Here is a 15,687-nt window from a genome sequence, read left to right as displayed (position 1 = left end):
AAGAATTCTCTTGTCAAGCTTGGATTTTATGGGTTCTTTGGACTAAGATTGAAGGAAAAATTTGTGGTCAAGGGCTATTGAATTCGCAGGGTAATATTTCTTGTACATTCTTAAGTTTTCATTAAATTTTCCATTAAAGTTCTTAAGTTTGAATGCATGATAATGGTGATATAGGTAGATGTGCATGGTAGATTATTTTTAAATGATAGAAGTGCATGCTAGGGTCTATATTGTTGTTATATAATGGTTAGAAACATGATAGGAGTGAATAAATGGGTGATTATAGATCTGGTGGTTTGAGTTTGAAATAGCTTGACGACGAAGACAAAGTTAGGGTTCTTGAACCCTAACCATGCATGAGCCATGATGAATGCATGAATGTGTTTTGATGTTGTTTTTATAAATAGAATATGTTGAGGGTATTATGTAACTGGTTTGGGGACGAAATTGGGTTTATATGTGGATTTTTGGAGGTTTAGGTCGAATAGAGGAGCTGAACACGAAAAAGAAGTCGCACTTGCGACCTCTGAAATGACGTTGGGCGCGACTGCGCTCATTGTCTGGCGCTACTGCACTGCACACCCAGAAACAAGGTTTTCCTTGTTTGGCTCGGTTTTATTTGGGTTCGACATTTTTTCTTTGAGGTTTTCTGTTTGGTGGTCTTAGGATTTTCTTAGGGACACTTGAGAGTGATTTGGGTCCAAGAAAGTGTGAGGGTACTTGCATAATGATTTTTCTTGATATAATTGTTTCAAAAGATGAAAGTTGTTGTATTTTTGACATAGGGCCCCCTAAGACTACTTGAAAGGACATATTGTGGAATTGGGTCGCTGCTGCATTTGAGGTAAGAAGAGTGGACACATGTGTACAGAGTTAATACGTGTTATACCTATTTGTATATCATGTTGACGGTATGTTATGATGCATGTAACATGTGTGTAAAGGTTAAAGGAATACGTATTCTTCTAACTTGGTATGTGGTAAGATCCATGGGGCTGTCACAAAGGCAGTGGCTTGTCGCAAAGGCAGTGGGTCGTTGCAAGGGCGATATAATGTTCGTGAGGTGTTTATGATATGTTTAGATTATGTTGTAAACATGATTGTTAATTTTGTATATGAAATGTGTAACGTCCTGCGTTTTGGGTACCTTGAAACGACTCGGATCAGGATTGTTTTCCCCGAGTTAAGAATATTATTTTAAATAATATTATATTTGTTTGGAATTTATTTCCATGAGTTATTGCTAGCCAAATTATGAATTTTGTGTTTAAAAGTCAAGATAAGACTTTCGGTCTTGGACCGACACAAAAACCATGATCGGGTAAAAATCTCGGAAAATAAAACGAAAAACTATGGAAAATATATTTGGGCATAAAATACATTCATAAAAATTAAAGTTTGGTCAAAAATAATAAACCTAAGGGAAAATAGAAGTTTTAGGGCATTTTGTGTTAAATGCTTAATTTTACCGAATAGGGGAATTTTATTCCATGAATGAACCTTAGGTTAAATTTTATTGTATGATTAATTAAATTAATGTGAGAGAAATTTAATTTAATAATTATGTGTTCAGTTTTGTTTTGAAAACTTAATAAGAGTGAAAAGGGTTATAGGAAGTCAAATTGGATTTTTTCTTCTTAGAAAATATTTATTAACCTTTATATAAATATATATATAAACACATATAAAAACTAAGTGGTGGCCGACCATGTGAAGGAATTAATTGGGTTGACAAAATTTTAATTAAGTTTAATCTTATTTATTTAAGTATTAGGGTAAATAGGCAAGTGGGTAGTAAAACAATTAAGTGTTTATAGGTGTTGACCGCGTTTTTGGCCAACGACGTGTAGACGTCAAAACGAAAAAAAACCTTCAAGAGAAATATACGACATAGACAATTTTTATAGTGGTTCAGCCCCAATGTGTTGGTAATAGCCTAGTCCACTTAGAGTTATGATTATAGATCTACACTCAAGATCAGATGAACCTGAGTCAACTGAGTTTCTGTAGTGCAAATGAAATGAATACAATATTTCTCTCCAGATACAAATATTCTCTCAGAAAATTAGAATCGAATCCTCTTTATGATGCCATGGGCCTTGTATTTATAGGCTCAGGATCGTACAAATGACGTCCCCCATAATCGGGATATTTCGCTATTCTCACTATATTCAATTAATAATAATATTCAAAATACAAATAAACTATTTTTGTGGGATAATCTGAGAGATTCCCGCACAGGTATGACCGATTCTTGTTGAAACCGTTACTGGGATCCTTTGTGTAGCACTGTTCTGTCTAGTCGCCCCACATCACACTCAGGAGGAGAACTGAAGGACCAAAATTCCTCACTGGTCGGCCAAACCTTCATTGGTTGGCCAAGACCAGTGACTAGTCGGACAAGCACCTGACTGGGCGGACAAGCACCTAACTGGGCGTACAAGCACCTGACTGGTCGGACAAGCATCTGACTCACCTGACTGGGCGGGAGAGCACCTGACTGGTCGGACAAGCACCTGACTGGGCAGACAAACACATGACTGGTCGGCCAAGTTCATGATTGGTCGGTCATGACACTTGACTGGTCAATCAAAACATTTCGCTGGTCTACCGGGTCACTCCTAAGCCAGATTACCCAGCCATTCCTTGCCATTTGTCACTTCTATTGCCACATCATCGAACTCCAATTTTTGGGGATAACATTTGCCCCCCAAGTTTATTATACGATTTACTCGTATGATAAATTTTTCTTCAAGCAAAATGTTTTTGAGGTCATCCAAAAACTTTCGTCCAGTCGGTAACTTTCATTTTTGTAATAAACCCACGATCGAAATTTTCTTTTGATTTCTTCAAATTCCATTCTTTGAGCTTGTTTGAATAGTTGATTTGAAATGCCTATTTGGTCCCTCGGACCCAAATAGCTTCTTAACTGCTAATCCTTGGGTGTATTGTTTCCTGCTGCTCAAACGCCTGCCTGGCTCCTCGGACACACGAACCACAACTCTGCAGATGTGCCAGGCCCCTCGGACATGCAGATAGTAGCTCCTTGGATGCGCACTCCAAGCTGTTTGGACGCAGCCCCCAGCCGCTCGGATGCAGCCCACACACCGTTCGAATGTAGCCCCAGCTGCTCGGACAGCCCACACACCGCTCGGATGTAGCCCCAGCTGCTTGGACAGCCCACACACCACTCGGATGCAACCCCAGCTGCTCAGACGCAGCCCACACACCGCTCGGATGCAGCCTTTAGCTGCTCGAACACAGCTCCACACCGCTCGGATGCACCCTCAGCTGCTCAGACAGCCCACACACCGCTCGGATGCATCCCCAGCTGTTCAGACAGCCCACACACTGCTCGGATGCAGCCCACACCTGCTCGGATGCAGCCCACACCCGCTCGGATGTAGCCCCAGCTGCTCGGACGCAGCCACACACCGCTCGAATGCAGCCCTTAGCTGCTCGGACATCAGCCTTCGGACGCGCACGTGGGCCTGCTTCGGCACACTCGACATCTGCTCGGTCATCACCCAACTGATCGGGCATATGGGATAGCTACTCAAGCATATGCCTAAAACTTATCTCTCCAAAAACCATCAAAACACTTTGTTTGAATCTCCCAAAAGTATTTTGAGAGATTGATTTCTCTCAATCAATCTTGGGGAAAATTTGACTTCCCTTCTCAAAGACATTTTTTCACTATGTAGTATTTACTTTGCATGCATTTGTTCGTGTTTGTTTGATTCACTCCAGGGACTCATCATTGTTAGTCATGCCCAACAATAGAGTTTCCTACTTGACCAGTGATACATGCTCAGCTGACCAGGGAAGTTGTATCTATTCTCCCGACCAGGAAAACTTTGCACCTGATCAACTAGACTTTGTACCTGGCCAGTAGTTTACTCTTTTTTCTTGTGAAGACAATTGTTGCTTAGCAGCTTTGATATTTTTCTCGTATAGTCGAGTTGTTGGCATTTATACTTTACTTTTCTTTGTTAACTTAAAACATTCTAAGTCTTTTTAGACTTAAAAAGTTATAAGTTTTTTGTGAATAGTAAAGTCACTCTGATGTATGCCTTATATTTTCGCATGAGTACTTAGTTTTCTAACTTTGAAATTCTAGACATTTCATAAGTCCATACTAAGTATACTTTCTCACACTCTTATTGCTCTAACATTTTATGAGCATAATGTTTATTATCACACGAATATCTGCTTCTAACTTGAAATTTTAAAAAATTCCAAGTTACTTAAGCTTTGTCAAACAAGTTAGCTTAATGGCCTTTTTGGACTTCGAAAATTTACAAGTCAGCCTAAAAACAGATATCTTAGCTCGTGCTCTTATTGCCTGTGTTAAATTATATACCAGCATACCCCATTTCCCCCCCAATCGATCGAGGGTTGAAAGATTCTAGTCACTTGCTACTTGACTGAATCTGTTCGAGCAGTTAATTGCTCGTGAAACACATATAATATATTGAAAATATTCGAGCAGTTGAACACTGCTGGAATGTATCGACCAGCTGAACACTGTCCAATTTTACCGACCAGTTGAACATTGTTCGAATAATTAACACACATGCACATTTGTAGCAAGAATCGACCACGCTGCGCGTAATCTCTTTTATTACTCGTAAATTAAAAAAGGACAATATGTGTCTAATAACGAGTCTTAAACAACAAAAATTGTTCAAAAATAGATGACTGGTCAACAAATAACCAGCTCATAAACCAAAATTTAAATAACAAGTTAAACAACTTGAAATTAAACTACCACTCTGAAAGCGGTATTTAGAAATAATATATTCACAAACGCTCGCCGTTCCAGTGGCTCCTGATCCTAGCACTCTCGCTCAACATACTTCTCCCTTGCTTCGTTGCTTTCCTCAGCCAAGTGTGGACCTCCACATATAGTGTCTAAGGTAAATTCCACAGGTCCGGGCTGCAAGGGTGGAGATCTTTGTCGTTTGAACCCAGGATTGCTGCTGCCTTCTTCTCCTTGGGGTGTCTCTGCCCGGTACTTCCTCAACTTGCCCGACCGGAGAAGAAATTATATCTCATCCTTGAGGTGATTGCATTCATTCGTGTCGTGACCATAATCTCCATGGAAATGACAAAACTTATTCATATCTCTCTTCCTCATCTCCTTCCTGATGGGTGGAGGTTTGTTGTAGGGAACCTCTTCATGACTAGCAAGATATATTTCTGCTCGGCTGGCCGAGAGAGTGGTGTAATTAGTGAACTGAGGTTCACACTTTGTTGGCTTTTCATTTGAACTCAACTTTGCTTTCTTTTTCTCATGGTGGTCAGACCCGTTATTTCCACGTTTATTGCCACCATCCTTAGGAGGGTCAGTTGATCTGCCCGGATTGTTTATGCCATTCTCCTCTTTTTCGATTGCATCATCCAATTTCATATACTTGTCTGCTCGGTCAACAAATTGTTGAGGTGTTGAAATTGGATTTCTATGTATGTTATCCCACAAAGGGCTCCGATAAGTTATCCCAGCGGATATTGCAACCATCTTCCCCTCGTCTCCTACATCAGTTGCTCTATTGGCTTCTCTCATGAATCTTTGTATATAATTCTTTAAAGACTCATCTTTTCCTTGTTTGATATCTGTCAAGTGGTTGGCATAAACTGGTGGAGTCCGGGCAGTGTTGAATTGTCTACAAAACTCCTTCCTGAATGCTTCCCAAGAGGTAATGGAGTTCGGCTTAAACTTCCAATACCATTCTTGGGCAGTATCTGACAATGTAGTCGGGAAAACTCTACACCGATAATCGTCACTTACTCCGAGCAATTCCATTTGGTCCTCGAACTTCCCAACATGTCTGATGGGATATGCCTTTTCTGTGTATACTGGCAGAACCGATGCTTTATATTTTGCCGGCAGCTGGGCTGCTCTAATCCGGGCACAAAATGGGCTGCCACTTCGATGGTCTATCGCATCTATCCCGGAAGGTCGTTTTGACAAACCTTGCACTGCAGCTGTTAGCACATCAAGCTGGTCTTGGATGGCTGGTGCAACTGACGAAGTTCCAGGGTCTTGACCGCTTGGTCGGGCATTACCATCTGGTGCACTGTCGTCAAGTATTTCTACTTGACTGGCAGAGCGGTTCAAATTTTGCCCTTCGACCGGGATGGTCCTCCTCTTGTTGGTGATAACATCCCTTAGATCCTTTCGAGAATCATGCTCTCCTGCCCGATCGAACACCATACTCTTCGATTTTCCAGAGGGCTTACTACGCGAGACTTGCTCTCTTTTACTACGCTGCTGGCCGGGGTGCAATGGAGGCTTTTCGGTACGTCCCGGGCAGTCTTTTCCTCCTTGTTGGTCATGACCCTCCTTTTCCTTTGACTGGTCGGTGTGATGACTATTAGCCTCATCATGACCATGCCCATCTTTGAATTATGAAGTCCTCTTATCTCAAGGAGTCCTGGTCTGATCCTGCCTGGGTGGAGTCCTTTTACTGCCCGATCGGTGACTTCCTGATCTCGAAGTTTCTGATCGTTGGCTCCTGGAGGGAGTTATAGAGTTCTCCCTCTGTGTTGATGCAGTTCTAGAGTGGACCCCATCATCTTCCCGACCAAGGGGGTTACTCTTGCTTCTGTCCGGTCCACGAGAATTGGCTCTATCAGTGGTCCTCTGATCAGCATTATTATTTCTTGCTCCCTGGGTGGCTACTTGCGCCGCGGCTTGAGCATTGGCTTGGGCCAATTGGGTAACCGCTTCTAGAGCAAGTGCTGCTTCCCGATGTCTCCGGTCGACTTCCTCCTGTCGCTGTCTGAGCTCTTCGCTTCTGACCTCCATATCGTGTCTTTACTGCTCTAACACAGCTCTCTGCTTGGCCATCTCTTTAGCGAAAGACTCCTGCCGAGCATTGAATTGCATTATCTCCTCTTGGAAAGCGCCTATTGCTTCCTGGAACTGTCCAACTTCTGGAGTGGACTCCTCGAGAAACACCCTGGGCTCAGTCTCTGGATTTTGTAGTCCAGGCTCTTCAGATCTAGGAGGCTCCTTTGACGTGCCTAAATTTTTGGATGCCACATTGGTATTCTTGGGCGCCATTTCGATATGATAGTCGTGTGCTTCTTCTCTTCAGGCTCTCAATGAAAACACCAAAATGTTGACCGCATTTTTGACCAACGACGTGTAGACGTCAAAACGACAAAAAACCTTCAAGAGAAATATACGACACAAACAATTTTTATAGTGGTTCAGTCCCAATGTGTTGGTAATAGCCTAGTCCACTTAGAGTTATGATTATAGATCTACACTCAAGATCAGATGAACCTGAGTCAACTGAGTTTCTTTAGTGCAGATGAAATGAATACAATATTTCTCTCCAGATACAAATATTCTCTCAGAAAATTAGAATCGAATCCTCTTTATGATGCCATGGGCCTTGTATTTATAGGCTCAGGATCGTACAAATGATGTCCCCCATAATCGGGATATTTCGCTATTCTCACTATATTCAATTAATAATAATATTCAAAATACAACAATACACTATTTTTGTGTGATAATCTGAGAGATTCCCGCATAGGTATGACCGATTCTTGTTGAAACTGTTACTGGGATCCTTTGCGTAGCACTGTTCTGTCTAGTCGCCCCACATCACACTCAGGAGGAGAACTGAAGGACCAAAATTCCTCACTGGTCGGCCAAACCTTCACTGGTCGGACAAGCACCTGACTGGGCGGACAAGCACCTGACTGGTCGGACAAGCACCTGACTGGGCAGACAAGAACCTGACTGGGCGGACAAGCACCTGACTGGGCGGACAAGCACCTGACTGGGCAGACAAGCACCTGACTAGTCGGACAAGCACCTGACTGGGCGGACAAGCACCTGACTGGGCGGACAAGCACCTGAATGGGCGGACAAGCACCTGACTGGGCGGACAAGCACCTGACTAGACTGGGCGGACAAGCACCTGAATGGGCGGACAAGCACCTGACTGGGCGGACAAGCACCTGACTGGTCGGACAAGCACCTGACTGGGCAGACAAGCACCTGACTGGGCGGACAAGCACCCGACTGGTCGGACAAGCACCTGACTGGGCAGACAAGCACCTGACTAGGCAGACAAGCACATGACTGGTCGACTAAGGTCATGAGTGGTCGGTCATGACACTTGACTAGTCAGTAAAAAATCAGCCATTCCTTGCCATTTGTCACTTCTATTGCCACGTCATCAAACTCCAATTTTTGGGGATAACAATAGGATATTTTTAGAGTTGTATAAACCCTTCTAACCCCCCAAAATCGACCCCCTCTCTCTCTCAATCACTCTCATCTTTTTTTTTTAAAAACTGTCTCAAGTTTTCTCTCCATTTTCAATCTCAAGAACACTAAGAAGGCTTGGAAGCTAAGCTTTGGTCTAGGAAGGGTTTCCCTAAGATAAAGCTTCAAAAAACTAGACTTTTGTAAAGTTTTAACCATAGATTTTTCAATAGCTAATTGTCTATGTTGTTGGGGGGAGTTGGTTAAGGTATTGAAAGAGTTTTGAAGGGTTCAAAGCTAGTAGGAACATCAAAACCTAGAGCAAGAACAACAAGAGGTAAAACGTTTACTTTTTATGGTTGTTATTATATGGTTTTTATTTTTAATTATTATCTTGTATATTTAATGCTTAAAGATTCTTATTGGTGATGTAATAAGGCTATGGTAGTTGCTCTATAATTTTTATGATGCTTGTGTGTTGATTTTTGAGAATATGGACCAAAATCTTAGGGGTTGATTGGTAGTGGATTCAAAAATAGTTTTATCAATTTCAGAACTTAAAAAATGGAAACTCCCAATGAAAACTTGATTGGTAAACTTGTTTTAGAAAATAGAAAAAACTATTTTTGAAAACTGAGCCAAAGCCCTTCAGTAAAAGAGAAAACAATAATTTGTTGTTTTCTTTCTATTCCAAGAATTTTAAAATTTTAAATTCTTGGAAAAGAAAGATTTCAAAAATGTATATTTTATTTTTAAATTCAAAATTTTCAAATCATTTGATTTGAAAATATTTTTCTAAAATTATATTTTGTAATTAACTACCAATCAGCCCCTAAGGGTTTTGGTGAGAACCCTAAAACAAAATACAAGTTTTGAGCTGTGAATTCCAAGGGGTCAAGCATCCACTGTATATTGATTTTGTAAAATTAAATTGTACTGTGATATTTTTGAGATTGAGTACATAAAATTGAGCTTTTGAAACACTAAAAAATGTTTAAAAATGAGTGAGTTATGCTATTTCAAAGTTTAGGTAAATTTTTTTTTCGTATTCTTAATTTTGGGATCAAGTTTGGACAGCCACTGTATAAGGAAAATGAACCCAGTTTTTTATAAATTTTGTGGAAATAATATTGGCATAACCTAGTATTCCACTGTAAAATTTGGTAACAAAATACTAAACGATTTGAAAGTAATTAAGTGCCAAAGTTTGGAAAAATTAAGGACTTGAAAATAAGGTCATTTTTACCTCATTGTTGGAAAATAATTTCACCAATAAAAAATGCTCCTATTGACCTAAGATTTTTTAAAGACCTAAATGGCATACCAAAAATGGAATTGGGAAATTTTGGCAACAATTTCAAGTTATGACATAACAAAGTATGTAGTTAAAAATGTGAAAAATAGGGTTTTCACACTTAGTGTAAAAATGAGATTTTGGAACGTAAGGTAAAAAGTAAAATTTTGCTTATTGCAAGATAAAAACTTGGTAAGTCTTGAAAACATATTTTGACCTAAAATACCACTTTGAGTTTAGTGAGAATTATTTTTATTAAAGAATTTTTATTCTTTCTAAAAATAAAATAATTAATTTATTAATAAGTTAATAAATTAAAAGAGGGTTTAAAACCCTATATTTTGATAAAATAATTAAGTGAATTATTTTTCTAGTAAATAAACTTGATTAATTGACTTCAGAAAAATTAACTAGTCAAGATGGAAAATTTTTAACGGTTTTCCTAATTAAGATAAATTAGACAATTTTCTTAAAATGGTTTTTAGAGATTAAAACCTTAAGAAAAATAAAAGGAAAATTAAGAGTTTATTTTCTTGAAAAATAATTAAGGAATTTAATTAGTATTTTCAAGAAATAATACAGGCTAAAATCTTTTATATATTTTACCGACTATTGAAAGTACGGGTTAATAGCGGAACTTTTAAAGAATAAGATTTTTAGCGGATTGTGGGAAAATACTATTGTGATACCCGATCCTAGGTATCGAGACCATAGGGTAGGTCTCCCCGAGACTTAGGGTTTAGTCTCAAATATTTTTGTATGAATTTCCTTAATGGGTTTAAAACCAAATAAGGATCTTTAATCCTTTCAAATGATTTTTAAAATGACCAAACTGCCCAAAATAATATTAATGAATTATAAAGTGCCATAATTAATCCGAGTATATTGTATGGATAATTGCAGTATTGGCTAAGCATAACTGAATTATACATTGGAGGGTGAAATCTTACTGAGAGCAAAGGACTCCAAGTAAGTCAACTTCTATTGTGTGGCTGCAACATGAAACAACTATTGTATTGTATGTTAGTATAGAGACACATGCACATATATACACTGTCGTAGAAAGTTGATTAGAGACGTTAGTCTAGTGGGTGCTAATTTAGAAAGTATGAACGGTAGATATCTGTCATATCCTAGACTGTTGATCCCCGTCACACTGCTTGATTTTATTATGTCTGGTTCATTACCGTGATGAGTGGCCAAGAGGTGAGGATTGCTGGTTTAAACCTAGGGGCGCCAAAAATGAATGGGACCTAGGGGCCCTCATGCTTACTTAATAAGTGAACGGTTAGAACCCAAGCAGGTGCTTTGAATATTTGCCATTCAGTGAGAATGCCTAGAGATACTAACGGTTGCCAAGTTTGAGTGAGGCTAAACACCCTAGGGGTAACTGCTCACCAACACCACTAATTAACATAGAAGTCTTTGTAAAACCGTGTAACTTTGATTACACTCTTGGATAAGTAGTGATGCCCTAGGTAACTTGATGGTTACCTTTGTGAGGGATTTACTCGTGGATAAGTAGCGATGCCCTAGGTAACACGATAGCTACCCTTGATGAGGATATTTATTGGCTAGAACTTAGTGTTAAGACTCAGTTCTCTCTTAAAGATTAGCATTTATGCTGGAGGGCGTGTTATGCCCGAATTGTTGGAAGTTGTCGAGCATTGGTCTCGAATTATATTGTGATATATTATATCTTCTTGCTATGGGATTTTTCTGAGTGCAGGGATTTATTTGTTGATAGATATAGTTGCGATGTAATGTATCTGCTTGTTCTGGGATTTTCTGAGTGCAAGAATTTATCTGTTTATATGGAATAATTTGTCATTGGTTATCGGGCTTTACCATAAGTTTGCCAGGACGCTTTTGCATTCTTGAAATTGATTGTGTAGGGTCCGGATGGATCCGGAACCCTAATTCTCTGTATGCTTTTGTTTTAAAGTTTAACTTACTAAGAATTTTCGCCTACCCAGTTGTTTCCTGTTGTAGGCAAGAACAAGGACAAGGCAGAGCAGTGAGCGCAGGAGTCTACCTTGTGAATGTACATGTGAACCGACCTTTTGGGAAGCCGTTTTATTTTTGGAAATGTTGTGTTATTTCCTAAACTAGGCTCACTCTACTCTTTATAAAATATGTTTGTATTAAATGTTAAGTATGGCCATACGACTTTTAAAAAGGATTTTTTCATACAGGTTTTTGAGACATTTGGTTAAATGAAAAATTTATATTTCCGCATTATCGAGTCTTAAAAATCCAGGTCGTTACAAAATGTGCATATGTGTTGTTATTGTATTATGCATGTTATTGTGTTTTGGGTTTATGGGTTGTGTCCTATATAGCTCTTCTTGCTAGGCTTGGCTCACGGGTACTTTGTATGCATGTAAAGACAAGGAAAAATGTGTGCAATAATGAGTTGGAGAGCTGCAGTGGTGGGGCGTGCATGTTTAGGATATGTTGAACTTAGGGGTCAAGGGCCCACATTTATTTGACACATTTTAAGACTTTATGCGAATGTTACTTTTGGGTATTTTATGAGTTATTTTAAAACCTATGAGGTATGTTATGGTAGTAGTTGAATGGTTTTGTTTTTACTAAGGATTCTGGAATCTATTTATTATTTCAATGTATTGAAGTCATTTTTATTTCGATAAAAGTCAAACTTAATTATTTTTCTTAAATTTTTATTTAGTTTCACACAAGTAATGTCCTATGAAATTGGGGCGTTACATTGACTTACTCAGCTTGCCAACTTTCTAGTCCAGCTACTTTAAATTCTTTTGATTTATCCATGTTAATGGTCTAATCAAGATAGCCATTAAAAATGCTTCTTTGATGTCCATTTGCCTTATCTCTTAATCAAAAGTTATGGCAATGGATAAGAGTATACTGAATGAATTTTAACATGGCTACCAAATAATTTTTTTTCTCTAAGTCAACTTTCTCACTCTGCCACGAGTTGAGCCTTTAAATGTCTTGACCTTTCTATCAGCTCTTCTCTTCTTCTTATAGATCCACTTGCACCCCATGGGCCTAAAGTCCAATGATGCATCTACAAGATCTCAAACAAATTTAGAGTACTCAGACTCAATTTCCTAGTACTTAGACTCAATTTCCTGGTACTTGTCTTTGAGTCAAAGATCCCTTTCAGACCTACAAATTTTACTGTTTAAAGGCCAACAGATCATTGTTACTTGTGTCCCCAACCAACTTGTGGGTTTCACTATCCATATCATAGGCCAAGTTCTGAGAAACCCTCCCACTACGACGACGTACCGTAACTTTCTGACATGGATTAATGGTTTCTAAATCTACCTTGTTTTCATCGACTTGCATCAGTGAAGATGGAGCAATAGGTTATATTTTTTCATCTAATATTATTTTTCTACGAGGCTTGAAATTCATTATAAAGTCATTATCCAGAAAAATAGTGTTTGTAGAGCCAAACACTTTCTTGTATTCTGGACCATGAAGCATACCACCCTAAGTACCTTTAGGATATCCAACAAGCAAGCAAACCTCAGTTCGTTGTTCTACCTTTCATACCTTTTTCCTCAGGACATTAGCAGAACACCCCCAAATTCCATAATTACATAAACTGGGTTCACGACCATTCCATAATTCTAGTGGTGTCTTGGAGACAACTTTGAGACGGCACAACATTTAAAAAAGGTCACATGCGGTCTAGGAAGTATGTCTCTAGAAAAGACCTGGGTAAGAAGTCGGTAGAGTTGAATAGCTTATCATAGAACACACATTTTTATAAACGTGTGATTGATGCCGCTCAGCAACACCGTTCTGTTGCGGGGTCCCTGGGGTAGTTGCTTTAGACAATTTTCCAAGTTCAATTAAATGATCTTGGTTCTGATTATCCAAATATTCTCCACTCATTTCGGACTCCAGGTTCTGATTTCAGACATTCTGTCTTGCCATGGACTAAAGTTTTCTGGCAAGTTGGTGTGTCGACCTGCCAGCTCTGACGAAAAGAGTTGTGTTTGCTCTGGGTGAAGACGACATAGAGAGAAAAGTCAAGCTCGCGGTCTGGATTCACGAGCATATGCAAGTTGGGGCACTACTTCCCTTAAAAAAAGTACTTTAGGAAGTTCACCGACTACCTCAGTATTGCCCCCTTCCAGCTCAAGTCCAACTCATACAGGGTCCTAGCGACATTGAAGTCGCTATACCATGAGAAGAAATGGGATGGACCCTTGGCACATGAGATTTTGTATCTTTTTTTTTTCTGAAATGTAACCCTTCCCAAGCTCACGATGGGGATAGCTTCTATTACCTGTTGAGCAATCCAAGGGAGATGAGGTTGTTCTAGGACATACCTAATCACCCTCTAAACTTCAAGACCATCTTCTTCTAGATAGACGGGCTCGATCCTTCCAGATTCTATTCTTTTCAACGAACCCGTAATTATTTTTTCGCAATTTTCTTCTTGAATTATTTCATCTCGAGCTCGAAATGCTCACCCAAGTTACTTGTTCAGCCAATTACAACTGCCCAAAGCCTATTGAGGATATGAAGGAACATCTGGAGGAAATTTTGAAGCTCACGTACGGTTAGCGGTCCCTCAGCTATCTCATACATGAGGATAATATTTTTCTATGCGGTCTCCTCGGTGTAGGCGAGTCTACAGATGATACCGGGACTCATAAGTATGCGAGAAGGGAAGATGTCCTTGTCCCAACTGCCAAGCTCCCCTCTAAAAGGAAGCACTCGAGCTCACGGTCTCGAGCCTCCATTCCCCGCATAGTTGAACCGTTAGGCTCGAGGAATGAAACAAAGGATGAGGTTTCTCCTAACCTGTCTAATGGAGGTAAAGTCGTGTTAGATTCGTCTATGTAGTCTCCGACCCTTTTAAAATAAGAGCCCAATGTCATATTCTTTTTTAATGATCCCCTAACAATTTTATAACCTAATCAGGGGTAGATTTTAAGGTACATAGGGACGATAGTTTGTTAGGAAAGTACCAAACCATGTATAGTGTAAACGAGGTTTAGGAAGGGATAGCCATCCAATACAGAACCAAAAATTATAGAATCTCATCTAAGTTATCCCCCACCTATCAAGAAGGTACTCCTAGAGAATCCTTAGAAGATAGAACGATTTTCTGATCCCCAAGCTCAAGCTTGAAGGAATCTTCTAATTAGGTTTCCTTATTAACTGTTTCTAATATCTCCACGGTGACCAATTGTTAACATGCTTTCTCTTTTGTTTTGAGGTGATATGGATTTAGAGCTTGACAACATAATCGAGATGCCGCCTAAGGCCCGAGTTAGCAAGCGGGGTCGCGTGTCCTCGAAGAAGGATGCACCTCCTTCTAAAGTCGCGAAGGTTGTTGAGGACCCTTCTTTGGCTACCTCAGAGGCTGCCCCTGGCGAGCCAAAAATAAAAACTCCTTCTCCCCCGAAGAGAAAGACTCCACCTCATCCTCCTCCCCCCCAGCAAAGTCCCTACTGAGGATAAAGGTACAAAGGCCACTGACCTCGAAGTTTCAAGGCCAGCATGTGTTCTAACTCAAACCGTGGTTTGCCAATTCTCCACCACGCCGCATATGACAGAGTATCCCTTGACAAACGAGGCTGGTGCCTTAGGAGCCGACTTGTACTCTGACTTGCTGTCCCAAACTGGCCAATCATGCAGCAACCTCGACATTAATGTGTGAACATTTCTTAAGAGAGACAACATGTGACGACCACCACACTTAACATACATATATATAGTGTAAAAAAAAATTTATATTCGAATATAGAATTACTGAAATTATGAATTTACAAAACTTTATTAAAAATACATATATTATTGTTCATAACTTCAAACCATACAATACTCGCAACCAAATAAAAACTTTATTTTACATACGAATCTTAATACTTTTAGAAATAATTTACGTGGCATTACTACACCTTAACATAGAACTATAGATGTGTCCAACCGATAAATTTAAAAGCTTTACGTAAATTACAAAGTTCACGAAATACTTTTAAAGCTTTATGTAAATTATAAAATTCACAAAATACTTTTAATAAAATATAGATATAAAATCAAGTTTCTCGTTTATTTATAATATACCATAGTAGAACTCCACTCCCTTCAAGCCAGTCCCATATGTACAGTCATGTTGGCTCCACGTATACTCATTAGAAATTTATACTCA

At 39.4% G+C, this 15,687-nt stretch overlaps 1 protein-coding gene across 1 annotated transcript in view; it reads right to left on the bottom strand.

Annotated features, from left to right (window-relative positions):
* The window catches only part of LOC133791832 (uncharacterized), a 48,818-nt gene extending 33,633 nt beyond the window's left edge, over positions 1-15,185 (bottom strand). The window contains exon 1 of the mRNA XM_062229743.1: positions 15,054-15,185. Coding sequence (XP_062085727.1) covers positions 15,054-15,185 — 132 coding nt within the window. The remainder of the gene's footprint in view (positions 1-15,053) is intronic.
* Positions 15,186-15,687: the final 502 nt, after the last annotated feature.

Source organism: Humulus lupulus, chromosome 7 (genome assembly GCF_963169125.1).
Source record: "Humulus lupulus chromosome 7, drHumLupu1.1, whole genome shotgun sequence".
In the NCBI taxonomy this organism is placed as follows: Eukaryota; Viridiplantae; Streptophyta; class Magnoliopsida; order Rosales; family Cannabaceae; genus Humulus; species Humulus lupulus.
This window is presented reverse-complemented; position numbering and strand designations above follow the sequence as displayed.